The 27,218-nt window shown below is 39.7% G+C and overlaps 3 protein-coding genes across 9 annotated transcripts in view; all 3 read right to left on the bottom strand.

The window, feature by feature from the left end:
- The window catches only part of rab11fip3 (RAB11 family interacting protein 3 (class II)), a 29,147-nt gene extending 17,251 nt beyond the window's left edge, over positions 1 to 11,896 (bottom strand). The window contains exons 1-2 of one of the 4 annotated variants that reach the window (XM_015032628.1): positions 9,871 to 11,896; positions 2,868 to 2,961 (exon numbers count right to left, since the gene is read on the bottom strand). In XM_015032628.1, coding sequence (XP_014888114.1) covers positions 2,868 to 2,961; positions 9,871 to 10,968 — 1,192 coding nt within the window. In that variant the 5' untranslated portion in view covers positions 10,969 to 11,896. The remainder of the gene's footprint in view (positions 1 to 2,867; positions 2,962 to 9,870) is intronic. The other 3 variants (XM_015032627.1, XM_015032630.1, XM_015032631.1) reach the window with 3 other exon arrangements.
- Positions 11,897 to 13,846: 1,950 nt separating this feature from the next.
- decr2 (2,4-dienoyl CoA reductase 2, peroxisomal) lies at positions 13,847 to 19,564 on the bottom strand. Of its 4 annotated transcripts, none has more exons than XM_015032636.1 (10): positions 19,341 to 19,564; positions 17,888 to 18,077; positions 17,710 to 17,778; positions 16,814 to 16,865; positions 16,595 to 16,730; positions 15,942 to 16,066; positions 15,150 to 15,243; positions 14,964 to 15,068; positions 14,123 to 14,360; positions 13,847 to 14,010 (listed from the first exon to the last, which is right to left on the bottom strand). In XM_015032636.1, the coding sequence occupies exons 2-9, from the start codon at positions 17,980 to 17,982 to the stop codon at positions 14,140 to 14,142; spliced, it is 897 nt and encodes a 298-aa protein (XP_014888122.1). In that variant the 5' UTR covers positions 17,983 to 18,077; positions 19,341 to 19,564; the 3' UTR covers positions 13,847 to 14,010; positions 14,123 to 14,139. The 4 variants fall into 4 exon arrangements, with proteins under 4 accessions (XP_014888122.1, XP_014888119.1, XP_014888120.1 ...); XM_015032633.1 differs by having other exon boundaries at positions 14,172 to 14,360; XM_015032634.1 differs by having other exon boundaries at positions 14,172 to 14,360; positions 17,888 to 18,025.
- A 1,422-nt stretch (positions 19,565 to 20,986) lies between these two features.
- On the bottom strand, positions 20,987 to 26,581 carry LOC106947554 (retinol dehydrogenase 13). The gene is made up of 7 exons (XM_015032626.1): positions 26,374 to 26,581; positions 25,341 to 25,459; positions 24,426 to 24,581; positions 24,250 to 24,354; positions 23,045 to 23,257; positions 22,835 to 22,936; positions 20,987 to 21,955 (listed from the first exon to the last, which is right to left on the bottom strand). The coding sequence occupies exons 1-7, from the start codon at positions 26,436 to 26,438 to the stop codon at positions 21,696 to 21,698; spliced, it is 1,020 nt and encodes a 339-aa protein (XP_014888112.1). The 5' UTR covers positions 26,439 to 26,581; the 3' UTR covers positions 20,987 to 21,695.
- Positions 26,582 to 27,218: the final 637 nt, after the last annotated feature.

The following is a 27,218-nucleotide window of genomic DNA, read 5'->3' as shown; positions in this document are numbered from 1 at the left end:
GAAGCATTTCCACGGCCCGGGGCAACACTTTCATCGAACAGCCTCCTTCACTTCACTGCTGCAAAAATCTAACAGTTTCCTAACATTTTCAAACTTTCCCAGCAGCAGATTCAGTTCATTTTTAATCACCAGTTCCAATATAATAGTTTTTTTTACCGTTAGTAGTTTACATCCTGCAGCTGGAACAAAAACTAAAAATGGTTCAATTTCACAATAATGTGTCCCTTGTGGGTGGCCAATAAATAGGTTAGATACGTTACCGCTTTATAAATCATTAATAACCGTTTATTATGCATTAGTTAACGAAGATGAGAATCAGTTTCTTACCAAATAATTTACATATTTTATCTAGAGTTATTCTACCTTGGAAACATATGAAGCATTTGTAAACGTAATTTTTTTAATCATATTTTCACCCTTAATGCATAGTAAGTAATTAATGATTTATAAACAGTGTAATAGTTAATAGCTGTTATCAATTCGTTGATGACGGGAGCCTTATTGTAAAGTGGAATCATAAAAATGAATAAAAAATGAATCTGAAGCCTCAGACTGAATCATTATTGGAAAAAAAACGAGTGTCTTCAGTCAGAGGCTTCTTCAAATGTGCTGGAATGCAGACTGCTACAGGAGAGGTTTCCTGCCCTCAGCCGTCACGAGGCATTAAACTCTAAGAGTTACAACATTTAATTACTTTTTGGGATCAATAAAGTATTTTTAAATTTGTAACATTTTACGTTTTGAAATGCACCCGACTGTCTAAGAACAAAACCACAATTTAAACAAAATCACTAAGAAATATAAGCCAACCTTTATTTCGACTGCACAGATCAATAAGTCATTGAGCCGTTAGGAATAATAAATATTCCTTAATAAAATGTTTCTTTTTTTTCCGCAAAGTGATTTTTAACCTCCCAAAAAACAAGAAAAGTTTAATTTGATTTATCAGACTGAGAAAAAAAATGTTTCAACTGTAAATAACGTTTTACAAATTTAGGATTTCAGTGAAGTGTTTTCATGGCTGTGAGGTCTGATTAAAGCTCTGCAGCGGTGGGAGCCACGTCAGGCTGGATCTGCAGGTTCTGGCTCCTTTTTCCCTTCATCCTGGACACAATGGCAGTAAAACGATCCAGGGGATCAGATGAGGTTTGATCCAGATAAAAATTAAACAGGTTTTTGTTAATCGGCCGTGTGGGAATCCTGAACCGAAACTCAACTCTAGTTTCACATTTTACAGGCCAAACCACTAATTTGACGTTGGACGTATTTTATGAGAATCTGTCATTAAATGGCCGTAAAGCCCAGCCGTGATTTTACAGCAGCAGCAGATGAACGGGTCAGAACCAGAAACCGGGCCGCGCAGGGAAAGCGGAGAGGAGGAGGGTGAATAATTGAAGCGAACAGGATGCCTTGTCCAAGCGCTCTGAAAGCCGGCCAATCAGACCACGTGTCTCCAAACATCCTGACTTATTCATGCCGTCAGTAACCAGAGACGCTCAACCCAGAAACAATCCTACAAATCAATGAGGGGTGGAGCTGAGAGGGGCAGCGTCATGCGGTGGGCCGGACGGCCATGTTCAACACAGCTCTGATTTGTTGTGTCCTATGGCTTTTGGTTCTGGATGCTGTGAAGCTGGAAGGATTTTTTTAGTCTTTTTCCATTGGACAGTTGTTATGAAACGTAACCATGGCAACAAGGTAACGTTTTTGGGACTGGGAGAAGCTCATCAGCATCTTAAATACCTGAAAACGAGGCTTCATGGATGCAGAGAGGAGGAGGAAACTCAAAGCTTCTCTTCCATCATCATAATGGAGGAGGATCTGGTCCCCATTGGAGATCAAAATTATAACGTTTGTTATAATCTGCTGCTGTTCTTTCACTGCACCGAGTCAAACAAACCGAACCCTGTTTGACTCAGTGAAACACCAAGAACCACTAAAGGAAACGCTGAGCACAGCTTCCTTCTTCACAAAATGTGAACAAAAATGGAGGCGTCAGATTTTAGCGGTTTGTCTTTGGTAAAAAAACCACCAACCATTTCTCCTGCCAATGCCAGGTTTGTTTGGTGGCATTTACCCAGAATGCCCTGCGCTGTAGTCCACTTCCTGCTTTTGGAGCGGTCTTCGGTCTGTTTGTGCATCCAAACTGAACCAGAGTTCACTTCAACCAAACCCAGACCGGAGTTTGTGGGACCAGAGTTCGATTTCATGTTCATCCGTCCCGACCGAACCGGACTTTCTAGACAAACGGACTGGAGCTGGAGTAAAGCGACCAAACAGAGCTGGTGTGAACGCTCCCTTAAAGAGGAGCGGCAAGAGCAAATGACATGGATTAGCAGAGCTCGCCTTCGTGGTAGTGAGGCCGATTTACAGTAACGGCCTTCAGCTTCTGCAGATTCAACAGCCGCCGACTTTATTTTGTTTACTGAACGTTTTGTACTCCATATAAAACTCTCAGGCCTTTATCAAGTTAACTGGATTAATATTTTGGGACTTTTATGAACATAAACAACATAAAGACGTAGGAGTAGGGGATAAGATCCTCGTTTATTATGATGGATGGAAGAAATTGTTTGAACTCTTGTTAGCTTCGGGGTCAAAGTTCAGGTAGTGTTTGAGTTTCTGAGATGCAACTCAGCTGCTTCTGGTTGTAAAAAAAAAAGCGCATTGCCATAGTTACACATCACACCAGCTGTCTGCCAGTAAAGCTGCACAGCATCCAGAACCAGAGGGAATAATTATCCAAACAGGCAACGACTCCATGAATTATAGATGAAAACCATCTGAGGAAGAGTTTATACATTCTAGACTTAATCTGGAACAACAAATTAAACCTCAGCCTGAGGAAACGAGACGCATCGACTCACCTCCATTACTGATCGCAGAGATTCCTCTGTGGAAATCTTCGAAACTGATGACGCCGAGACCGCTGGGGTCCAAAAACTTGGTCAGGTCCTTCACCTGAACGAGAGGAAAAAATAAAGATTCATTTTACTTTCAGCAAGGCAGCAGAAGAAACTCGACCATGATGTAATAAATGATGCAAGGGAAGGTTTTCCTGTCAGATCCAGTGAATGAATAACCGGCATTGTGACTTCAGTGAGAAACATTTATGATATAAAGAGTTCACTCCACATTATTTCACTGAGTCAGCAGCGTAATGTGATTATAGGGCAGAAAATGGCCAATAAAACGCTGCTGCCCTTCAGAAATAAAAATCTGCATTTGCAGATTTCAAGTGTTTAACTGTCCTGAATTGGGTGCAACAGTGGCTTCATAAAAGCTTTTTACGCACTACAAAGAGCAAAGTCTTTAAACTGAGAAAAACAGGCTGAAATTCAAAATGTTTGCAGAAAACCAGAGGTTAGGAGAAAGTTCCTGGAAGAAAAGCTGATTAAAAGCTGCCTGGTTTCACTCTCAGCATGGAGCGGTGCAGCGCAGGAGCTGCAGGAACGGGTTACATAAGCGCACCTACATGCTGCATCGCTCCGCCGGTTGCCTGGCAACCAGTCGCTCTGTACATGGAGCTGGAAATAAATCCCAACAGGAGCCAGCGGGGACCCGCTATCTGCCTTAAACAGACTCATGAACACAAGAACCAAATCTCTGGTCAGGATCCCGACCAAACTGGGTCCAAAATGTCCGACTTGAACTTCATCCCTTCCTCTCCTTCGCTCCCGATATCGGTTACAAATAAAAACAAGCTGATCGCCTTAGCAACGCTGAGCTGTGACTCAAGAGGCCAGAAAATCCCAACAGAGTAACTGACAAGCCGGAGAGATTACGGTCTGGGTCCGATGTTTCGGCAGGAAAACCCAAGAACTTTTCAACAAGTTTTCAAACTTTTCCAAAACCACACTTTGGAAATAAACAAAAAAAAACAAAGACAGTGCTGACAGCCATCTTGGTAGGTATCCGTAACCAACCGTCATGGCAGCTGCTATGGCAACAGCTTAGAAGCAGCTCTCGCCTCGGTTCTCTCCAACTTGAGCAATAAAATTAAGTTATAGCCATTAAGCCTGGAGTTTATTTTCCATATACTTTATTTTTGTTGGTTGATCTTCGCTTTGTGCTGCGCTTGCCTACCAAGATGGCGGATCTGGGCTCGAACCACATCCAGTTCAGACCAGTTAAACGTATAACAAGACGATAAATCACTGATCAATAAATTTTACAATGAAACATTTCAAGCAAATCCTGTTGAGGTGAATTACCTTCCTGCTCAAATTAAATACTTAAACACAAAGTTTTCTGGCATTTAGAAAAAAATAATTTCGGTAATTTTAACTGATCTAAAACAAGTTTATTCTGATTTAACTCCAGACAAGAGAATAAAAACTGTATGTTACAGTTTATGTTATTTCTACTGTAAAGTTTTCCACATTTAGGCTTTTAATCAAACGTTAGGATTCACTTCACAGCAAAACTCTGCAGTCTGAATATCAAGCACTTTCAAGGACTTTATACAGAAACCAAGCACTTTCCAAACCTTGATGTTTCTTGAATTCAGTGAAATTCAAAAATGTAAGGATTTTATCAGGTAAGCGACAGGAAGTGACCCGGTGTTTGGTTCTGTAAACATCGTGCTCCTTCCTGCAGGAAACCCTCACTGAGGTTTTGTCTGGGCTGAACCCGACGATGGAAACGCTCGCCTGAGGTCACTGGGAACGTGCTTAGCGTCTAGCTTTCAGTTTCTCGCCGCACGGCGATGAGTCATGATGTTCCGATCCAGAAACGCCTCGGCTGCGAGAACACGGCCAGCTCCTGACTTCATTTAATAATCTGTTAACGGCTCAACAACCGTTTTCCTTTCACAACCACAGGATGCTAAACAGAGCAGGCATGAAGCCGGCCTCCATCAGAGTTATTAAGAGACGCAGCAGCAGCTGCAGCAGCGGCTGCAGCAGCTGCAGCAGGTCCCAGTAGAGCAGAGTTTAATCTACATCTGGGCTGAAACTAAAGGTCAGCAGAACCACAGATAAACTGGGTCAAATATTTATAACTGAAATCCTTTTTCTTCATCTAGCTTCCTTTAAACCAATTTTGTCATTTGATTAATTTGACTCATTTTATTCTCCATTTAAAAGTACAATAAAACTATTTGCCCAAAACAGAGAAAATAATTGCAAAATTGAAAGATTTCATCATCATAGAAATGCACACCAAAAGAAAAATCCACAAATATTGTCAATAGTTTTATGTGATGCCAACTCCCACCTGTAGGCGGCAGTATTTCCTTTGTGGAAATTCACAAAAAAGGCATAATTGCGTTCATTACAAATTTTCCTACAAAAATGATCAAAAACATCAGATGTAAGTGATGCTAATTCCACTAGCATTCCTTACTGATGAAACGTCAACAGGTCACATTTCCAAAGAGATTTATGACGTTCTGTGAACGATCACTGGAAAGCTGAACGGCTAAAGCAGCACTTTGCACCAATCTGATGGTTAAATAACCTAAATTACAGGTTAAAAGCTATAAATATATTTGTAGTTGAGCTCAGATGTTTTTTTTATTCAGTTTAGTTGCAAAACTTGTTTTTGAACTGAAAATGTTTCTTATTTTGTCAATAAATTACAGAGTCTGCAAATAAACTGGATTAAAAATGTAATCCAGTCCCACCACTGGTTATTTTTGGTTCATGTTGCACCGTGAGAACCGCATGGCAGCTCGTTCCTGAATTACACGTTCGATTCTGCTGAACTCGGATGCAGCAGCGGGTTCTGCTGGGGAGAGGAGCAGCACAGCATCGTGGTTTTTCTGTTTCCTCTATTTGTGTGCGATGGGTGGCGGGGCGCGCCCGAGCGCCGCGGCTCAGACCGCCGCTGTGCGTGACCTCACCCAGACGAGCAACCTGAGGCGACGGGCTTCCACCGCGGGGATTTCTCTGACAAGATGGAGAAAACCACCAGCAGGTCGGAACAAAAGCAGCAGCGACAACCTTAAACTTTTCCAGGGGAGGAATTTAAAAACAAACAACGACGGCGGTTTGAGACGGCGGGACATTCCCCTGTGGATTAGCGGTGGAAGAGTCAAAGGGAGACACGGCCGCAGCTTTTGTGAGGAACTGGGGTCAAACCCTGGGAGAGACCCGAGGATAGAAAGGTTTCTTCAGCAGAAAAACTCACCAATAAGATGTGAGCTGCAGGATTTTCTCCCCTGGAGGCAAAGCTTTCATCAGCAGGTCATCACGCACAATGATGAGGTCACAAAAAAAAAAAAAACTGTTTTCTCTAAACTGCATTTTACTTCACATTCAGAGCAGAAAATACTGAACGTCCTGAGATAGCAGTAAAAAAAAGTTCAAACTGAAGCACAAGTTTTACTGCTGGAGGCCTAAGATGGTCAGTTTTGCTGGACGGTAAATTGTCCCAGAAATTATAAAGTTGTGTTTGAGACCATTTTAAAGTGATATAATGATAATGTCATAACAACATGATGCATAAAAAACCTTTAAATTCTAATGAAGAGCCAACACTGGAACTGGAAGACAAAATTAATTATAAAGAAATAACTAATAAAAAAAACACACCAAACTGGAGACTTGCCCAGTTTTTGGTAGAAAGAGCAAAAAGAAAAAAATTATGAAATTAATTGGTTTATTTCAACAGGCCTAATCATGCGTCTTTGGGAAAAGCCCAACATGTTGCACCATGAGGATCTAATCCAGACCAAATGACAGTAAAGTGTGTGAGCATAAATATATCTGCCATCTTTGTAACATCCTGAGCCTCATTTGCATGTTTGGCCTAAAAGGACCAACTGGAATTTATGCAAATACCAGATGAATGTTTCCCTGCAGCCTGGCGGCTTCCTGGGAAATTTGCAAAGATAGTCAAATCCAAACCCGTTTCCAGCTTATAACAGAACAATCCAACTCCTGGGCAGGAAGACGGGCGTCATCATCGCCGTCATCTTTAATTTTAACCTGAACAGGGAAACCTGACAGTCACGTCTCGGTCTGGATGGTTTTTCACTCGTTTCTGGTCCTGTGATTTTCCAGACCGCGTGCTGAAATGGTTCTGTTAGCGCCACTGTCCAAACCATCACTTTGTGGATTGGACTCGCTCAGGCGTGCATGATATTCAAAACGGTTATCACCAGATTACTGCTGTGCAAGGACAGACGAGGGCAGAGCCCCGTCAGACATGGAGGCCGTGTCAACACGTATCCCAGCTGATAGGAGGGGAGCGAAGCGTTCGCTTCACGCAGCAAAAAGATGCAATCACTGCGTGTGCAAAGTGCCAGCCTGGTCGGATCAGCGCCGACACGCTGATGTGACCTGCACCAGAGCAAGACTACAGATTTTCAAGTCTGTCTACACTTTAAATGGGAAAATAAATAAAAAATTAAATGTGAAGCAAAATCCGTCACATGCGGAAATAAGAACTTAAATTGGTAGAAATGTTCCCAGGGACTTGATTATTTTGAAAAATAACTTAGTTACTGAGTAACTGAAGATGGCAGCCATCATGTTTGTCAAAGATTTAATATTTACCACAAATTAATGCTTTTGGTATCAAATCATATATAATTGGACCTGTAGAAATCATATTTACCGATAATGTTTAGATCTTTCAAGATGGCCACTGTGGTCATCATGGAAAGTGAATTTCTGAACTAAAATCACAAATTATACGAATCCGTTTGGCGTCAATCATAGCTACATATTCTGAACCAAAGAAATTATTTTCTTGATCCTGCGTTAACTTTTTCTGGCAGACATTTTTCAAAATGGCCACCACGATTTTAATGGAGAATACATGTTGTGCTAAAATAGGCAGTAGCTAATGTTAGCGCCATTAACCACTAACTCATAAGGGAAGAATCTTAGTTATGCTAAAGCTAAACCACTGAAAACTAAATTAGCAGAAGGTAACCATAAACAGCTAAACAATTACAAGCTAATCTGCTAAATACATAAAATGACAAAAGCTAATGCTAAAATCCTAAACGTATAATTATCAGAAGCCAACACTAAACATGTAAATATATTTGCAGAAAGTAACGCTACACAAAATATTAGAAGTTAATATCAAACCGCTGAGCTTGTTTGATGTACTTCAGTGCTTGATTTCTGTAAAGCGCTACAAATAAAATGTAAATATAAAAAGGCTAAAGCTAATGCTAACCATTAAGACGACTGTACCTCAGTCTGTCACATGATCTCCTCCAGTTGAGGCCTGATGTGGGACTGAAACAGCAGAGTCCTCAGTTTCAGTACATATCTTTTTAAAATTGTATAAATAAAACAGTCGAAAACACTGAACTTGATGGTGTAACATCAAGTTCATGCAAGTCATGAAAATTAGTAACATTTTAAGGGTGTAAAAGGGCGTTGGAAAATGGCCGTCATACCGACATTCAAGTGGCTAAGGGGAAATACGGAAAAATCAGCCCTTCAAAATAAAGTTTTCAGCTGGTGGACAGTCTGACTCATGAGAAAACATTTCAGTCCTAATCCTTCACATTTCTAACCGGGGAGCCAGACGTGTGCCCAGCGGGGGCCACAGCAGGGGCTTCGACCGAGAGAAGAGGGATTCAAAAGATTTAGCAGCGCGACCAAACTGGGTTCAACATCAACAAGGTGAGGCCTGTTCAAAACGGACCAGAGAGTCTGAAGCACCAGCTGCAGCTCAGCCAGTGATGCCAGGCTAACAACACACTCTTCAGTAAGGACACCGTTACTGAGCGTTTGATTTTAATCCCTTTCAGCCATGGAAGATGCTGTTAGCAACCGTTAGCTGAGCTCAACACAGACTGTCGATGCCAAACATCATCATAAAGATGCTAAAGGAGGGCTGGGCAATACTCAATAATATATATAGACATGCAATCAATATCAGTAGATAACACATTTGATTGAATATTCAATAACCACACAGCATTCTGGGAGATGTAGGCAGAGGAAAAGCTTTAGCTGCTCAACCTCTCACAGCTAGCTAGCTAGCTAGGCTGGTGGAATCAACTCGCTGTCTTTGGTTGCCTAGCAACAACCTGCTGTAACGAGCAGAGGCAGTTTAAGATTTCACCACTGAGCCTCATAACTGCTTAAAAATACGGAGTAAAAACAGGAAATGCCATATATATATATATATATATATATATATATACACACACACACTAAATAATTGATAGACTTGTATGGCAGTCATATGTTATTCAGCCCTATGCTAATGTTAGTTTCACATGTCAACTACGTAACTGATTTACAATGTCTGCCATCACACAGCAGCCCATGCTAATATAACCAACCACTCTAAAAAATATTTTAAATGCTGTCCTAATAGTATATTATAGGACAGGAAAAAACTTTTCCCAAAGCTTTTTGGTAAACGCTTCATCATATATTTAAAGTTTAACACTTACTATAAAACAAGAAAGTGAGTGAATTTGGGCCTCTTGACTGAAGCCACATAAACAAGCAGATTGGAAAATTAAACTAAAAACCATTTCCTTCAGTTCGGCAGATTCTTGCATGTGAAATCAATCTCATCCACAAAAAGTCAGAAAATGAGCCACTGTCCAGGTTTAGACAAATACCCAAATGTTCAAAACAACTTTGTATCGTTTCAGTTACTACTCTGAATGCCGCTTTTCCCCAGCAAAAGGCCTGAGTCTGTATACGTCAGTTAATAATCACTAAATTAGTCGATTAATCATGATGAATCCAATTAATCGTTTCAGAAGTGTATATTTGATTGAGCAACAGCCTAAAACCCAGACAGGAACTGGTGATGTTTTTAAGTTAAACAGCCTTCCTGCAGTCGGACTCAGAATCAATAATAAATGGATCTGCGGATCATTTTACTCGGCGCTTCGCTCCGATCAGAGGCGGCTCCTGGACAGAGAAACGGCCATCTCACCTGATCTGCCCCGTACGCCGCCGCAAACTCCAAAAACTCCTCGACACGGACGAACCCATCTCCGTCTTGGTCCAAGGCGTCGAACACCGCTTTCAGAGAAGACGCGTCGTCTTGTCTGGCGTTTGCCGCCGGAGGAGGAGGAGGAAGGTTTAAATCAAAAGACGCCACCTGATGCTGCCTCTCCTCTGAACCACCATCATCATCGTCATGAACCTCCTCAGCAGTCAAACACAGATCCAGAGCCATTTCCTCCTGGTTTGATCGCGTTTTAGCAGCGAAACTGCTTCGGTCTTCCATCAAATCCACAGAGTCTTCATCGTTTTCACTCCTCTCCTCTGAAGGAACATGGCCGATTACAGCAGACTGAGCCTCATTTTTTGGTACAACAGAAGCAGGACTGTCAAAATCCAACAAAAGCGGCGAATGGCAGCTCTCAGCAGAGCTGCTGGTTAAAGGCAGATCAGTCACTTGATCAGGGAATAAACCTTTGTCTCCGGTTTCAGGTGACAAAGTCTGAGAGGGAGGGAGCGCTGCCTGCTCCTCTGCAGCAATCTGAGCGGTTAACCGGGTGGGCGAGTCCTGGGTGACCCCAGAGAGGTCAACCAGCAGAAACGGCTCTCCAGAGTTCCTCCTGGAGATGTTAAAAGGAGAGCCGAGGCTTATTAGGTCGCCCTGATCAGCAACGGCGTTGGATTCCTCATGGAAATCAGCTTTTAAAGTCAACTCCTTCCCCATCACATCAGTCAGAGTTGGAGAGAAGAACCACGACAAAGTGCTGTCGCTGATTTCCTCAAAACTTTCAGTTAAAGTCAATCCTTGCAGATAGGCGCTGGCTTGTTTTCCTTCCAGCTGCAGATCCTCACAGGAAAAAGCCGAAACTGTGATGAGGTCCTCCAGGGCTACCGGCTTTTCCACACTTTTCTGAGGCGTTGCATCATCATAGTCACCTTTCCTGAAGTCCAAACCAGTCTGACCATTACTGCTGGGACTCAGAACACCTCCGCTGTCTGGATCCACTGGTTGAAATCCCAGCGGAAATGGTTGCTCTGGCTCCCACTGAGCATGCCCCAAAGGGCCAGAAACCACTGTAGGCTCCATCTACACAACCTCTATGTTAGGAAGCAGCTTCTCAAATTCACTGCCATGTTTTTAATGGTTGAAACTTTTAATTTCCAGTGAATAAAAGTCAAAATATCAGTTCCGTTTAATTAAAACAAAAAACAAACCCACACTTCTAAACCGTTACCTTAACACATAAGACATGTTTTCACTCACAGCCTGGTTTTCTGTCATGGTTGCTGAGCCAGAAAACATCCAACATCAGCACCGCTTCCTTCCCTCACGGCCTGCGAGCCGAAACCAGCACCAACGGCTGGACCTCAAACGGTAATTAGCGCTACTCAAAGCCGAAACGAGCTCCAGCTGTTGGGGCTGTTAAGCCCCGGATCCGCCGTGTTTATGCCGGACAACTGGCTCTAACTCCTCCTTCGAGCATCTACCTTCTCCGCGGCCATTGGTCGAGGCGGCTGCTAGCCGACTAGCTACACAAATTAGCCCACTAGCCTGCTAACAGGTTAACATTTTAGCCCTGATTAACGAAAATGGTCAGTATTTCGTTCTTGGAGCTTATAATTCAACGCTATGTCTTCATTTCCTTTCGTTTCCTTCTTTTAAACCTCCCCTCCCCGCTCTGTCCACCTGTGTCAGCCGAGACAGGCCAGGAGAAGAGAGGAGTGACGAGTCCAAACCGTTATTTCCTCCTCGGATCCGGCGTCGTTCTCCGGATCAGCGACTCTCCTTCTCCAGAAAAATAAAACTAAGGTGTTCAAATGAGATCAAGTAGATCCATGATGCGAGGTTCTGTCCACCGACGTTGATCACAGACAGAGAAAGCTCTCGCATCAGCATCAGCAGTGTCCCATCCTCCTCCTCCGCCTCCTCCAGCCGCATTCACTCAGCGATGACGTCAGACGCACGCGTAGAAAATACCCCGCAGTGTGAGGCTCCATAGCAGCTTTCCACCGGAAGTTATTTACAAAACATAACACCGATGTACAATGGAAACCGCATATTTACATTCAGTGTTTATAAAAAAAATTCATATAACATTTCCCGCTCACTGGAAGACTTTAAACCGCATTAAACCGTTTGTTCTGTTTTAGGTCGGCTAGGGCAGGGGTGATACCAAGTGGGGACCCGAGGGGGCCATGACACCCTCTCCAAATATGAGCACCCCTAAGAATCATGTTTAGATCATAGAAAGGCATACGGACGCATCTTCTTCCAAAACTAAAAAAAAAAAATCTTTTCAAATAAAACCAATTATATGCACTGTAATACAGTCGGCTACAAGAGATCTCTCATGCGTTCATGCATCTTTCATTATTCAAATTTCTGAGTTTGAGTTGAAAATTTCACAGAAAAAACTTCAAATGTTGGAAATTTTGACTTTTGAAACTCGAGAATTTCCCTTTTTTTCTAGAAAATTTCTGAGATTAGTCAAAAAATTTTCTAGCAAATTTCCAACTTTTGTGGCTCAGAAAATGTTTTTACCATAAATGTTTTTTTTGTTTGTTTTTTTTTAGCAGATATTTACTAAAATTTCTGATAAGAAAGTAATGAAATAAGAAATTTACTTTAAGGTGATTTTTAATACATCTTCAATGTCCCTAATACACACTCATAAACACACACACACACACACACACACACACACACACACACATTCATAAGTTTTTGCTTTCTATCTATGCTGCCTTAAACTTAAAACCCTACTGGCCAGACCTTTGAAAATTTGCTGGGTACGCCACTGAGTCAATATAATCATAACCAGATTATTGTTCATGACTTTCTTCAAAGCCAATAGCTTATTTACAATAAGATAAAAAAATAAAAACAGGGCAATATTTCATCGTTTCATAATGAGCCACTGAGCTGCTTATAGATGTATTTACAGCATTCTGGCGCCCCCTTCTGACTGTCAGCAGAACTGCATCACATTAAAACTGAATCACATTTTAAACCATTTTAATTTAATTCCAGCTTTAAACTATTTCATAGATACCGGTGTTTTTTTTTTTTTATTTACCAGTTTCAAAAAAGTGATTTGTAATAAGTTTCAGTTTATACCCAACAATCTGAAGAGACTGGAGACAAGGCAAGTTGTCATAGCAACAACTGAATAGAAAGATTTTTATTACTGAGTGAATCAAAGGAAATGTTTTACAGTACTGACTACTGGGTTGTTACTTTACATACAACGGCGTATTTGGGTAGACAGAAAAAAGAGGAGTACATTTCTGCCAAAACACTGAAAGATTTCAAGACTTCTAAGATTTTTTGAAAAGTAGAAAACAACTTTTGCAATTTTAGATCAATCCAAGGATTTATTTTTCAGTTTTCTATGTTTCTTTCCAGCAAATTTTTGACTTTTAAAACTCAGAAATTTTTAGAGTAAGCTCAGAAATGTTCTAAAAATAAAAATAATAAAAAAAGAACTATGAAATTTCTGAGTTTAAAAAGCAGCAAATATTTAAAATTTGAAACTCAAAAATTTTTCAGGACTCACAAATTTTCAACGTTTAAATTTCCAGAATATTTCTGAAATTAATCTCAGAATTTCAGTTTTTTTCTCTAATATTTTCTAGAAAATGCCTGAGATTAATCTAAAAACTTCAGATTTTCTTTGCAAATTTTTGACATTTCAAAATTGAAAACTAAAAAATTTTAAAATAATTTGTGAGTTTTTTCTATAAAATCTCTAAGATTTTTTTCTAGCAATTATTTTCACTTTTTGAAGTCGGAAATGTCAGAGGTTTTTCAAGAAAATTTCAGAAATTGATATCAAAATGTTTGAGATGTTTTAAAGCAAATTTTCAATTCTGAAACTCAGAATATTTTTTTAAGAAGTATCTCACATTTTTTGGCTGAAATGTATTCATTTTTTAATCCTAATGCACAGTCATAATTCCTTATAAACGATACGAACATAATTTATTTGTGTTCTTCTCTACTAGAAACCTAAAGCAGCAAAATGCATAATAAACATCAAACACTGTCCACAAGTTGCATTTTCTTTCTTTAGAAAGGTCCTGATTTCTCCTGATTACTTGTCCTTCCTCTTTTCTGGCGACCAGTAACCTGAAGGAACGAAATGAATATAATTAAAAGATGTTCGTTTTTCTGTTTGGACAGAATCAGAACCGTTCTCCGTAGGAGCGTTTCTCCAGAAGCTGCACCTCCTCCTACACACCTGGTCAGGAGGAGGACTCACAGCTTAGCGCGTTTAGAGGCGGCTATACCCAGCAGCGCCGAGACGTCGTTGGGCGAGGTCAGCCACGCCCCGCCGTCCGCCACCAAGATGGCGCCCGTCACGTAGGAAGACGCTCGGCTGGCCAGGAAGAGAGCGCAGTGGGCCATCTCCGTCTTGTTGCCGGCTCGCTGCACAGGAACGCCCTGGAACGAACCCGCGGCCTCGGCAGCGGGACCGCCTGGGAAACAACGGAAAGCAAGTCAGGCATGTTTTCTATGACGGAGTCTCTGATGGGGAAAAAAGGAGAACATTTCTGCTAAAAAATCTTAAAAATTCTGAAACTTTTAGATTAATTTGAAATTTTTCTTTTAGGAAAAACTAAGACAAACATTTGCTTGACAATACGTTTACATTTTTAGATTAATCTCAGAACAATTCTGGAAAAAACAAGAAGATTTCTGATCTCCAAAAGTCAAAGATTTGCACAAAAAGACTCAAATGTTTCTGTGCTACAAAATTAGAAAATTTATACGAAAAAACATCTGAAACATTGAAAGTAATTTTAGAAACGTTCTAAACAAAATTTTCCAAAAGTCACAAATTTTTGACTTTTGAATTTCTGAGTTTCACAAGTTGGAAATTTCAGCTGAATAACAGATTAAAAACAATAAATATCTGTTGCTGAGCTCATATGTCTAATTACTTAATAATTTAGCAGCAAAAATGGGTTTTAAATTGAAAATGTTGCTCATTTTGTCCATAAATGGGCTAATGATTAAAATTGCCATTAACTAAAATCTTTATTGAGTCCTACCACTAATCTAATGGGTTAAATGTTTACCGAGTTTGCGGTAACCCTCGGTACCAGAGATCGGACCGGGGGCCACGGCATTGACCCGCACTCCGCTGGGCCCCCACTCCACCGCCAGGTGCTTCGTCATAGCATCTAAAACACAGCAGCAGCAGCTTCCTGTCATTTATTTATTCATCACATTAAAACAGGAAATAAAAGCAGGAATGCTCCCACCGTTTGCTGCCTTGGCAGAGCCAGCGTGGACCTGCAGGGCCTGGCCTCGGTATGCCAGCGTGGCAGAGACGTTCACCACGTTGCCGCCATGATCCTGGGAAAGAAGCCGCACTTGTTAGCATTAGCATTAGGAGGATAATTGACTGCAAAACATTTAGCAAACCTACTGCCCTTTTTTAGCAGCTAAAATAGTCAAATTTACATGTTACTGTCCCTTTAAAAGATGCAAGTAATTCAGTTACAACACTTCCTGTTGTCATCTTTGTCGTTTCTGCCAGTAGTAACACTTAGTTGTTGATCATGTGACTCATATGATGCAGAAAAAAAAGTATTTCCATTGCAGTTTTGTGAAATAAACCAATTGCAAAACAAAATACGTCAAAACTTTCTATAGAAAAACAAGTTATTTTTATTTGCATGTTTCCATTAAACAAATTTGTTTCTAAATTTAAAATTGTGCAGTTATATGATGAATGGAAAAGTAGTTGCTTTTCCTGTTTTAGCTTCGTTAGAATTAACAAAATTATTTATATTTGCTAAATGCCAGATATATTGGGAAAAACATTGTTTTCAGAAATGTTTTGCAACCGTCTTTGAATTCAGAAGTTTACATGCGTTTGGTCAGCATCAGGGTCTTTAAAACTGGATCCTAGTCAAAATGTCAAAATGTTCACTTCCTTTCTAATAATGGCAGATATTTTTTCATTGATTTAAAGTAAAATGTTGCAGATTAAAGCACATTTTGAAGCATAAAAATGTTTTTGTGAAAACAACCCAGATGGAGCCCCGTACCTTGAACCATTTCTCGTAAACCACCTTGCTGGTGTTGAAGGTTCCCATGGTGTCGATCTCCAGGACGGTTTTGAAAGCGTTGAAGGAGAGAGCAGAGGCAGGACACAGGAAGTTCCCAGCAGCATCTGCGTTAAGATTTTTTTTTTACTGTTTCTAAAGAGGGATTTATGTATGGAGGACCACAACTGACATAATGAAAAATGAAAGCAGAAATAAATATACATTTTGTTTTTCCTTATATACATTTCTTGGTGAAAAGAAATGTGTGTGGAAAAGAAAAAATTAAATATATATACTTCTGCTTTTATTTGTAATAATGTCAGTTTCTGTCCTCTATATCAACTTAAATATTCTCCATGGGTGATCAGAAGATCCTGGAATATTGGAAAACTGAACTTTGCACCAATCTGATGGATGAATAACAGATTAAAAACAATAAACATTTTTTTGTTGAGTTCATGTGTATTTATTTAATAATTTAGCAAAAAGGGTGTTTTGAAATGAGAATGTTGCTTATTTTATTGATATAATTTAAAAGAGTACTGAGAGAAAATGAACATTCAGTTGAATAACTCTGCTGCATTTCATTAAAATTGTATCACTTTGGGGGGAATTCAGGCGAACAGAAACGCGATGCGGGATAAATCACGTACTGTTGATCAGGATGTCTAAACGGCCAAACTCCTTCAGCGTCTCGTCCACAGCGGCTGCGATGCTATCAGGCTGCCTCACGTCGATCCGCAGAGGGAGGCAGCGTCGCCCTGAAGCAGCCGACAGCTTCACCGCTGCCTAGAAAACATCTTCATGAAGTCGACACAGAGCTATGGCACATAGATAACACTCAACCAGAACTGGGCAAATGATTAGAAAACCTCTTTCAGCTTGTCCAGGTTCCTGCTAGCGATCACCGTGTCACAACCATGTCTGAAAAAGAAAGACAATAAATAATTATTGAACTGAGAACATGATGCAATGTAAGGAGGAGGGGGAGGCTCCTCCCACAATTCAAAAACTGTTAATCAGTGGTGAGAACTACTAGCTAAAAAGCTTCAGGTGCAGCTACGCCCAAAGAACCAATAACAAACAGTTTCACTAAAATCCAACACACCACACCAACATGTTATTTAGCATAAAGTAATGCTACAGCACCACAATACCATGGTATTTAGCAGAAGCTAAGCTAAAGTGCTATATCAACAAAATATTTTACAAAAACTACCAACTCACCATCGCTAGCAGGCATTGCTAGCTAAAATGTTAGCTGCACTAACTCTAAATAATTAAACAATAGTTACGCTAATGTGAAAGTCTATAATAGCATGATATTTATTTGAAGACGGTGCTAAAGTGCTACACCACCATTGTATTTAGCAGAATCTAATGCTAAATCACTAAATTCAACAATGGTGTTTACACCCAACATTAGTGGGCAATGCTAACTACAAATAAAGTTAGCTGTGCTAACCCTAAAGCACCAATCATTAGCTCCACTAAAGCTAAAGCGCTACACCACTATTTTATTCAGTGGAAGCTAATGCTAAAGTGCTAATTTCAACAATGTTTATTCCCATCATCACTAGCGGGCAGCGTTAACTAAAGCACCAATCACAAACATTAGTTCCACTAGTGCCAATGTGCTAAAATAATAATAATAATAATAATAATAATAATAATAATAATATATCTAGCTTTTTAATTTTTTTTGTTCCCGGCCTTTATTAACATCAGATTAAAACAAAAATCAGTAAACAGACAGGAAATCCTTCACCTCATGAAGATCTCAGCGATACGAAGTCCGATTCCAGATCCGCCTCCAGTGATGAAAGCAACTTGATCTCTAAAACAAAACAAAACATTACATCTCTTTTCAGCAGTGAAACGAAAATGCAGCATTTATCCAAGAAATCACAAGTATAGATATAAACAAATAAATATTTGATGCTTACTTTAGTAAATCTGGGCTGTAGATGTGTGTGTATGAAGCCAAGCAGTCGTCTGAATCAACATCTTCAGGAAGCTCTTCTCTTCTGTGTTCTGCCATACTGATGAAAAACCCCAGAAGGAATCAGGTCACCGTATTAGACCTGTAACCAGTTTATAATGTATGGAGGGTGTCAGATGGAAACACACAGCAAACTGTGAAAGGGGAGGAAAACACGCATGATTCAAACTCCAAAATACACAAGAACAAATTTTAAAAAGTTACGCAAAAAGCTAAAACAGCATTTTGAAGCTCTGCAAAGTCCTCCAGACCACTAGGGGGAGTCGATCACCAAATCCTACGATACCAGAAAGAGGAAAGATGGGATGAGAAGAAAGACGGAAGAAAGAAAAAGTGTGTTATACTTCGTGTTTTTACAAAATTATAGAATTCCAGCATATTTGGGTGCGTTCACACTGCAGCCTGAAGTGACTCAATTCAGATTTTTTTGCCGGGGCCGTTCACACTGCCAGTAAATGCAACCTGTATGCGTTCTGCAGTGTGAACGGGCAAACGACCTGAAAGTGTCCCGCATGCGCAGTAGAGGGCGCCATAGCGTCAGCGTTCTCAGTGTTCTGCCAACCGCCATAAAAAGAAGAAGTGCTCAGTGTTTGCGGAAGTAAACATGGAGGCTAACGGTGGAGCTTAGCTTACACATTTGAAGTTGTTGTCCAACCGGAGCAGCATATTAACAACTTAATCCTCATATAATCCGTCATGGTTGTTGTTTTTCTTCCCACTTGCGCGTATCAGGATGCAGTATAGTGAGATTTGTTGAGAATCAGTGACGTTCAGTTCGGATGAATGCGGCCTGGACGTCATGGTCGCATTTGAATCGGATACGTATCGGATATGGGTCACATTCGGAAAAGAATCCGACCTGTGCTGTTCACACTGCCATGAAAAGATCGGATACAGGTCACATTACGTCAAAAAAATCGGAATTGAGTCACTTCAGGCTGCAGTGTAAACGCACCCTTTGAGTATTTTCTGACTTCAGACTCCCCCTAGTGGTCTGGAGGACTTCCGCTTTGTGGAGCAAGCTTCCAGTATTTCATACTTGCTGTTGTTTTCTTTATGAAAATCTAAAGATAGAGAAAAAAAAATAATGAATCCATTTTCTTCCTATTCACAATTACGCACAACTTTTCCTGAAGTCCAGAGAATTTTCTGCAACAAAATGTGAAAGAGGTGTGAATACTTTTCCAAAGCTTTGCAAGTCCCTGCTGCTGTGTTCGGGTTTCCAGTACATCCCAGTTTGAGTTTAAAAGGATCAAACTGGGAAGCAAAGAAACACTTAATGTTGTTTATTTTTACTAAATTCTGGCCTCAAAGTCAAACATTTCTCTAGTTTTGTTACAGACATCTCTATAAAATGTAAACTTAAACTTAAGTGAATTTAACAGCTTTTAACTCACTCTGTTCACTTCGGTCCAGTTAAAGTCGTTTCTGTCGGTTCTGTTGCTGCAAGAAATGAGCTGGTTCCGGTTCTGATTCTGGTTCTGTTCAGCGTGACTGAAGAAAAACAAACTAAAACCCAGATTTGTCACAGAGAACTTCTTCAGATCGGTTCCTCAGGCTCTGCAGGAGGACAACATGGACCTTGGACGTTGAACGCTGTCGCCGCAATTCCACTGATGCATTCTGGGTAATGAAGTCTTTTCCTGTAATTGTCTATTTCCGTTCATAAAAGTCTCATTATTACGACAGAGTATTAAATCTATCCTTAAACACACACACACACACACACACACACACACACACACACACACACACACACACACATATATATATATTCTTGTAATATGTTATGGGGCATATAGGAAAAAAAGTTGTAGATTTCTACCAAAAAAGTCTAGATTAATCAGAAATTTGCTAGACAAAACTTGAAAATTTATGAGTTTGAAGAATCTAAAATTTGATAATAAAAACTCAGAAATGTTCTAGAAAAAAGTGAATTTCTGACCTCTGAACGTCAAAAATATGCTAGAAAAAGAAATCGAGATTAATTTCAGAAATTTTCTAGAAAATATTTTATTTTCTGAGCTGGAAAAAAAAATTGACTTTTGAGACTCAGAAATGGCTGTTTCTTCGAGCAAAATTTCAACTTTTCCATCTCAGAAATATCTAAGATTCTTCTTCATAAAACTCTGATTAGTTTTTTGCGAAAATCTTTTTTTCTATCTGCAAAATCCCTGACACTGCGTCATATATTGATTTTTTAAAAGTCAGAATTAAAATATATTTTACTGAAGCTCTGAGACGATTTGACTCTGGACTGAAAACCAGTGACTTTTTCTTTCATTTGCACTATCAGCTTCTCTGTCAGCACCGGAGAGTTTCTCCTCCGGGAGTTTCCGCAACAACAAAAAGATCCGTGAAACGGAAACCGAGGATAATTTGCTCTCTGATGTGTCTGAGAGCATCAGCAAGATGAGGAGTTCCCTAACTGGATTTGCTGCGTTTAAACGCGTCCATATGGAGCTAAACTGGTGCTATAAAGTTTGTTCAAAAGAAAAATATCTTTAAAATGGAACAAAAAATATTTGAAACTGAAAGATTTTGAAACTGAAAAGAATGTTTAAAAGATAATTTAAAAAATATTTGAAGCTGAAAAAGAAAATTAAACTGGAAAATTATTTTGAAATTGAAAAAAAGGTTTAGATTTAAAGAAAACATTTGTAACTTAAAACGTATGTTGAGACTGAAGAAAATATTTGAAATTGAACAAAGTTTGAAACTGAAAGAAAAGTAAAACTATTATGGATGCCTGGAACTAAATCGGGGCCATCTTAAAAAGAATTAAACTAAAAAATACCTGAAACAGAAACTGAAAAAAACATGTAAAAAATGTTCAAACGACTTATCAGATTCAAGTTACTTTTTTTTCCAAGTTGCAAAATTATTTTTTAGATTCAAAATATTTTTCGTTTGAACCAACTTTATGGCCCCAATTTAGCTCCATACCACAGGAGCAGAACTGATTTGTTTTCTCTCAACATTTTAATTCTTCTTTCCTTCCATGAACAAAAAGGATTCAAACATCATGAGGTGACAAACCTAAATAAAAATATCATTTATTTTTGATTTTTATTGAAAAAACACAGTTGCTTAGAAAAACGAGGAACAGAATATAAAATAAAATGTGCCTGGAGGATAGATTTCTACAATGGTACAACCCCCCCCAAAAGCAAACATTATAAACATTAGAATAAATTAAAAATATTAAGTGACCTACAACATTCAGTTTCTTTTTGTTGCAAATAATAAACATGGCTCAATTTACTAAATAAAAACTGTAAAAAAAGGTGAAGATGATAAATTATATTTGTGAATCTAAAATTTGCCAAACATGATGAAATTAATTGCCAGTTTTGAACAGCTGAGGCTTCATGTCATTTATTTTTAAGCAGCAGCATGTAAATGTTTGGCAGACAGGTGGCGCCGTAGGCCAACTTTATTTAACAGAAACTCCAACACAGTAGAACAGAGTCCCTGAACAAAGACATTATTTTAAACATTCACCATCTTTAAATAAACTTTTTGCCTTTTTATTTGAAGGGGTAACTTTAAATACCACTTTACCCCTAACGTTTGAAGTAGTTTTACTCTTACTTGAGTAAAATTTTTGGTTAATTTTGATTGTACTTAATATTTTAAAAGATTAAAAGAACAAGTTTAGTTCTTGAACTACAGTTGGGGCCGCAGAATTAATCCAAAGGCCACAAAATGGCCCCTGGGCCACAGTTTGTACCTCCTCGTTCTAAGTGAAGCTAATTTCCAGCTGGTTCTGGTTCTGTGGGTCCGGTTGTGGCTTGAGGCGGCGTGTTGGCCTGCAGGCCCACCAGCCTGCTGCTGATCTCCCACAGCCGCCGCGCCGCCACGTCGTCCAGCGCCTGCGGCGCCGGCTCCTTCTCTGTCATCACGTCGTAGTAGCGACCCGTTACGCCCGCCATTTCCTCCGCCACGGCCAGAAACACGCTGGGCTGGGCGCCGAGCTCCGGACTCTTCACCAGCATGGAGAAGAACGGGCCTGAGGAAGAGCACGAAGAAGAGGAGGCTAACAGCAAATAGTCTCTGATTATTTTCACCTATAATCAGAAATATCATCAGATTTTGTAAGGATTTCTGATGATAGCTAAACATAAAGTAGTAAAGTAGTGGAGAACTAAAATGTTTCCAGTTTAAAGGGAAACTAAACCCAATATAAAAGTTAAGCCCCGCCCACAAAGAGTTTCCGAAACATTCCACCAATGTGGGCTAAGATATGATGTGGGCGTGGTTTATAAATGATGTGGGCGAGGCTAAGAGACAATGTAGGCCTGGTTTAGAGATGATGTGGGCGTGGCTAAGAGTAGGAAGGAGCAGAGGGGGTTACCAGGTTCACTGTTGCCAGTTTATCATCTTTGTGGCTTTGTGGCTATATTAAGCAACTTCTCAGATCCACCAGAGACAAGCAACAAATTCAGGAGCAGTTTTAAAAATTCGACAAACAACAACTACAGTGACTTTTTTTTTAAAGTGACCAAAGACAAATCTAGTCGCTTTTTTCAAAAAGCAACAAGCGTCAAATTTAGTGAAGTTTTCAAAAAACGATTAGCAACAAATCTAGCAACTTTTTAAAATAAGCAACTAGTGACAAATTTAGTTCAGACCCAAATTCAATTGAGAACTTGCATAAAGACATTAAATTTTCTGTTTAGATTTTCAGTTGAAACTGCAGTGAAAAGTTGCTCCCAGGATCAATATAGAGGTGCACTCCACACATTTCAGATCTGTGAGTGATTTTTAAATACTTTTGGTTGCAGTGATTTTTACTTAGGGCTCTCGGATTGTCTGAAAACAGATGTATGCCACACTTTTCAGATGTTTCTCTATTAAAAACCTAATGAACAGTTCAGCAGAGACTCACTGAGGACGGTGCTGGAGAACTGCGACTGGTGCAGGCCGGTGTGTCTGCCGAGGTCCGTGGCTACGACCCCAGGGTGCACGGCGTTCACCGTCACTCCGGTGCCTGTCACACACACACACACACACACACACACACACCTCAGGTTAGAACACCGCGCTCATCGCAGGCCGGACCGCCTCCCACACCGAACGCAGCGGCCGGCGGACTCGCCTTCTAGCCGCTTGGCGAGCTCCCTGGTGAACAGAACATTGGCGAGTTTGCTCTGGCAGTACGCCTGCTTCGTGTCGAACTTCTTCCTCTCCCAGTTCAGGTCGTCGAAGTCGATCTTTCCAACGATGTGGGCGAGCGAGGACAGGTTGATCACACGACTGGGGGCGGAGTCTTTCAGCTTCTCCAGCAGGAGGTTCGTCAACAAGAAGTGGCCTGGAGGAAGTCAGAGGCTTGGACTAGGTTTACAGTTTAAGAGAAAGATTTTTTACTGCTAGCAAAAAGGCAATAAATCAATAAAATGCATAATAAATTAAAACACAATAATTTCCACTTGTATGGTTTATTGTTTTTCTCTTTTTACCAGAAGCTGCTTGATAAAAGTCTTCAGTCTGGTGCTTTGGTCTCAACTAGCCCTTTTTTGAAGGACGATTTTGTTTATAATTCATCTTATTTGATGTTCTGTTGATTTATCTCAGATATTTTTAAAGCATTTCAATCAATCAGGTTCAATCACGTTTATTTGCACAGCACATTAAATAAAAAAACAAGATGCATTCACAGATTAGAGAAACAAACAAACATTACATTTTGTTGTGTGCTGTAATCAACAATCAGCAATACACGTCAAACATGTTGGTCAATGTTCCAGTGATTTAATTTAGGGGACTAAATGTTTTCAGAGTTAGCAAAAATGCTAATTGATTCCGTTATTAGCACATTAGCAGAAGTCTGCCGTCCAGTTCCAGAATGTTTGTTAGAATGTAAAATTTATTGATCTTTGAGAATATGTTCGTGCATTTTTAGCCGTTATATTACAGTAAAATGGTCTCAAAACAACAAGATTATCATGTATCGCAGTAACTTCTGGGACAATTTATCACCCAGCAAAAACTTGTAGTAAAATCATTCGAGTCACTTTTTTGAAAGAATGTACTTTTAGGAGTATTTTTATTACACTGAACTTTTTTACTTTTGTAAATGTAATTGAGTAAAAGTTACTACCCAACTGTGTGCTTTTTGGCTAGTGGAGTTAGCAAATTCTCCCCTGGTTCTTCTCAGCAAGTGGCTGAGAAACACAAATACACGCCACACTTTTCAGATTTGTAACAGTGAAAATGTCTAGAAAACTCTTTGATAATGCTTTCTCTGCGTTTGTTTTGCGCTTTTGACGGTGCAGTTGGATGAAAACATTTATTGGTCACTACCTAAATGGTTCACTCCCAGCTGCATGTCGAAGCCGTCCTCCGTCTTCCCCGCCGGACACCGCATGACTCCGGCGTTGTTTATCAAAATGTCCACGCTCTTCTCCTCTGCAATAAAAAGCAGGTTCGTTAGAAACTCTGTCTCATGTTTCCAGCTCTGACCTCGGTTTGGTTTCCACCTTGATTGATTCTCTCTGCGAACTCTCGGATGGACTTCATGGAGGCCAGGTCCAGCTGGCACGCATAAACATGCGGGTTCAGCGTCTTCCCTCGGATCTCACTCGCTGCCTCTTCACATTTCTCCATGTCGCGGCATCCCATAATGATCCGGCCCCCTGAAGAGGCCAGAAACAGAAGCCGCGTTTCTATTACAAATGTCAATAATATTCCACTAATGTTGGGGACTTCCGGTTTGACCGCGAAGTAGTCGCAGTTTCTTCTTCTTTTCCATTATTGTGGATCGCGCTTTCTGAAGCTCCCCTTTACCACAACGATAATTATAAATTCGCTACGTGCTTGTGAATAGAACAATATTCATCGTGTTTTAGTAGAATCGCGACCAGCCAATGAGACAATGACCAACAGAGCGAAAAAAGACGACGGACCATGTAACGGCTATGCTAGCGGCTATGCTAGCGGTCCATAAGAAATCCCTCTCAGCAGATTCAATGCGGTGTTCGTAAAGCTCGAAACAAATATTCCGCTAATTAAAAAGAAATCGCAATTTCGGTATATCTGGTAAATAAGAAGCGTAATTAAGTTCACATGTGAATAAGTTTGATCACATGATAAATCATTAAACATAAATAAACATCGTCCTTCAACTACTTCCTGTTAAAGACTTCTTCATGGTTTGCGACAGTGGCAGAATCCACTGTCGCAAACCTCTGGTGACTAATATGATGAAAAAGTGTCTCCATTGCAGTTTTCAGAAATACACCAATTTTGATACGGCCAAATAATTAGGGGAAAAAAAGCCTGATCAAATGTCAAAACTTTTTTTTTTAAATCAAAAAACAAGTTTTTTTTTTTTTAAAGCACAGCTACTAGAAAGAAACCCCCAGAATAAATAAAAAAGTGTTGTGTCTCCAGACCTCTGCTGGCCAGCTCTCTCGCCGTCTCCTTCCCGATGCCGGTGTTCGCGCCGGTTATCACGACGGTCTTCCCTTTAATCCCAGCCTTGCTGGGGCAGCGGCCCCCAGTCACACGGTTCCTGGAAAACCAATTAAAATTCACCTTTTACACTCAGAAGCACATTTTCTCAATCTTTCGTGGTTTACCTCTCTATTATATGAAAATATATAGTAATAGGATAATAGTAACAACAGTAATAAATTTTGTCATAGTGATTTGTACAACAGCATGTTGAGGCCATTGTAGTCAGAAAAAAAGGAAGAGTAGATTTCTGTCAAAGAACTGAGAAATTTTTAGATTCATCAGAAATTTTCTGGAGAACATAGGGAAATTTCTGAGTGTGAAAAGTAAAAAAATTTATGAAATTTCCATTAGCATCTCAAAAGCTCAAATTATACCTGAACTGCAACCCCAAATCCAAAAAGGAGGAAGTTCAAATGATCTCTTCCATCCATCACAACAGGCAAAGACCTTATGTCCTACTGCATCCAAATGGAGCAGCAAAAGTAAAAGACATGGATTAGCAGCACTAGCTAATCAACCAAGTTTTATTTGTATAGTAGAAGGCAGCTAACACCTTATGGTTTAATCCAGGACTTCATGTTGTGGAATTGTGAGCTGCTAGCATTAGTCTTCAGTCAGAAGCCTCCTGAGATTCACTGCAAGACTGACTGCTACTGGAGATTCTGTCTGCCCACAACGTCAACATCCACAGCAACTTTTAAAAGGTACTTAGATGATATTAGTTACAATATCTAATATTCATTTGGGATAAGTAAAGTTTGGGATACATGTAAATTTGTGTCTGGACAAAACAAAATGTTAATGATCCTAAAAGTTTTCTGAATTATAATGCTTTCTGTGGCTACAGAACTTCTAATTCTGCTACAACACAGAGAAAAAGGAAACTATAGGAGCTAAAATAATAAAATGTGACAGCAGGTTGTGTGTAAAATCCTGACAGTTCCAGTCGCTTTATTCTGAGATACTCACTTGATTAAAACGGCACTTCCGGCCACCGTCCCGAACACGGAAATCGGTAGAATATATCTGCTCATGGCTGCGGAGAAACGCCGAAAACCCGAACAGCTAAAGAAAGTTTTAACGTCAAACTCACATCTGAAAACAACACAACAGAGCAAGGTTACAGCAGCAGCCTTTTTGCGTCATCAGCCAGCGCCGAAAAGTGGAACTATGGGAAACGTAGTCCTGAAGAAGCTGAAAACTTATGCTAGTTCTCGGTTTAGACTTTTGAGATTCAAGTTAGAATGTGATCAAGTAGAAGATTATGGGATGCCATCACAGTCAAAAATCAACAGCAATAATTTTCGTTACTTAGCCAGTTGCTATGCCATTCAAAGTTGCATTTTAAATAAGCTAGCAAGCTGAATTTTTAGTTTACAAATTAAACATTTAGATTGCTAAATAAATATTTAGTTTCCAAACTAAATATTGTATTTAGATTGTTCAATAAAAATGTAGCTAGGGACATAAATAGTTTGCTAAATTATTCGCTAATTAAAGTTTGAAACTGTGACACTTATAAACAAATGAACAACATGGTGAAAGTATGACTGAAAATTTTACCTCCAATTTTATCTATTATTATTGTTGTTAGTTTTCGACTGTGTGACTTTATGAGTAATAAGGCTATGAAAGGTAGAAACTAATTTAAAAATTTCCTTGAAAATTTTTGAAATGTCTGATTTTCAAAAGTCAAAAATTTTGCAAGAAATAACTCAAAAAATGTACATTACTCTCAGAAATTTTCTTTAAGAATTTTTTAATTTCTGAGTTCAAAAAAATGAAAATTTGCAAGAAAAAAATGGAATTTTTAG

Source organism: Poecilia latipinna, unplaced genomic scaffold (assembly GCF_001443285.1).
Source record: "Poecilia latipinna isolate Pla-1442-1.1 unplaced genomic scaffold, P_latipinna-1.0 Scaffold247, whole genome shotgun sequence".
NCBI classification, from domain to species: Eukaryota; Metazoa; Chordata; class Actinopteri; order Cyprinodontiformes; family Poeciliidae; genus Poecilia; species Poecilia latipinna.
This window is presented reverse-complemented; position numbering and strand designations above follow the sequence as displayed.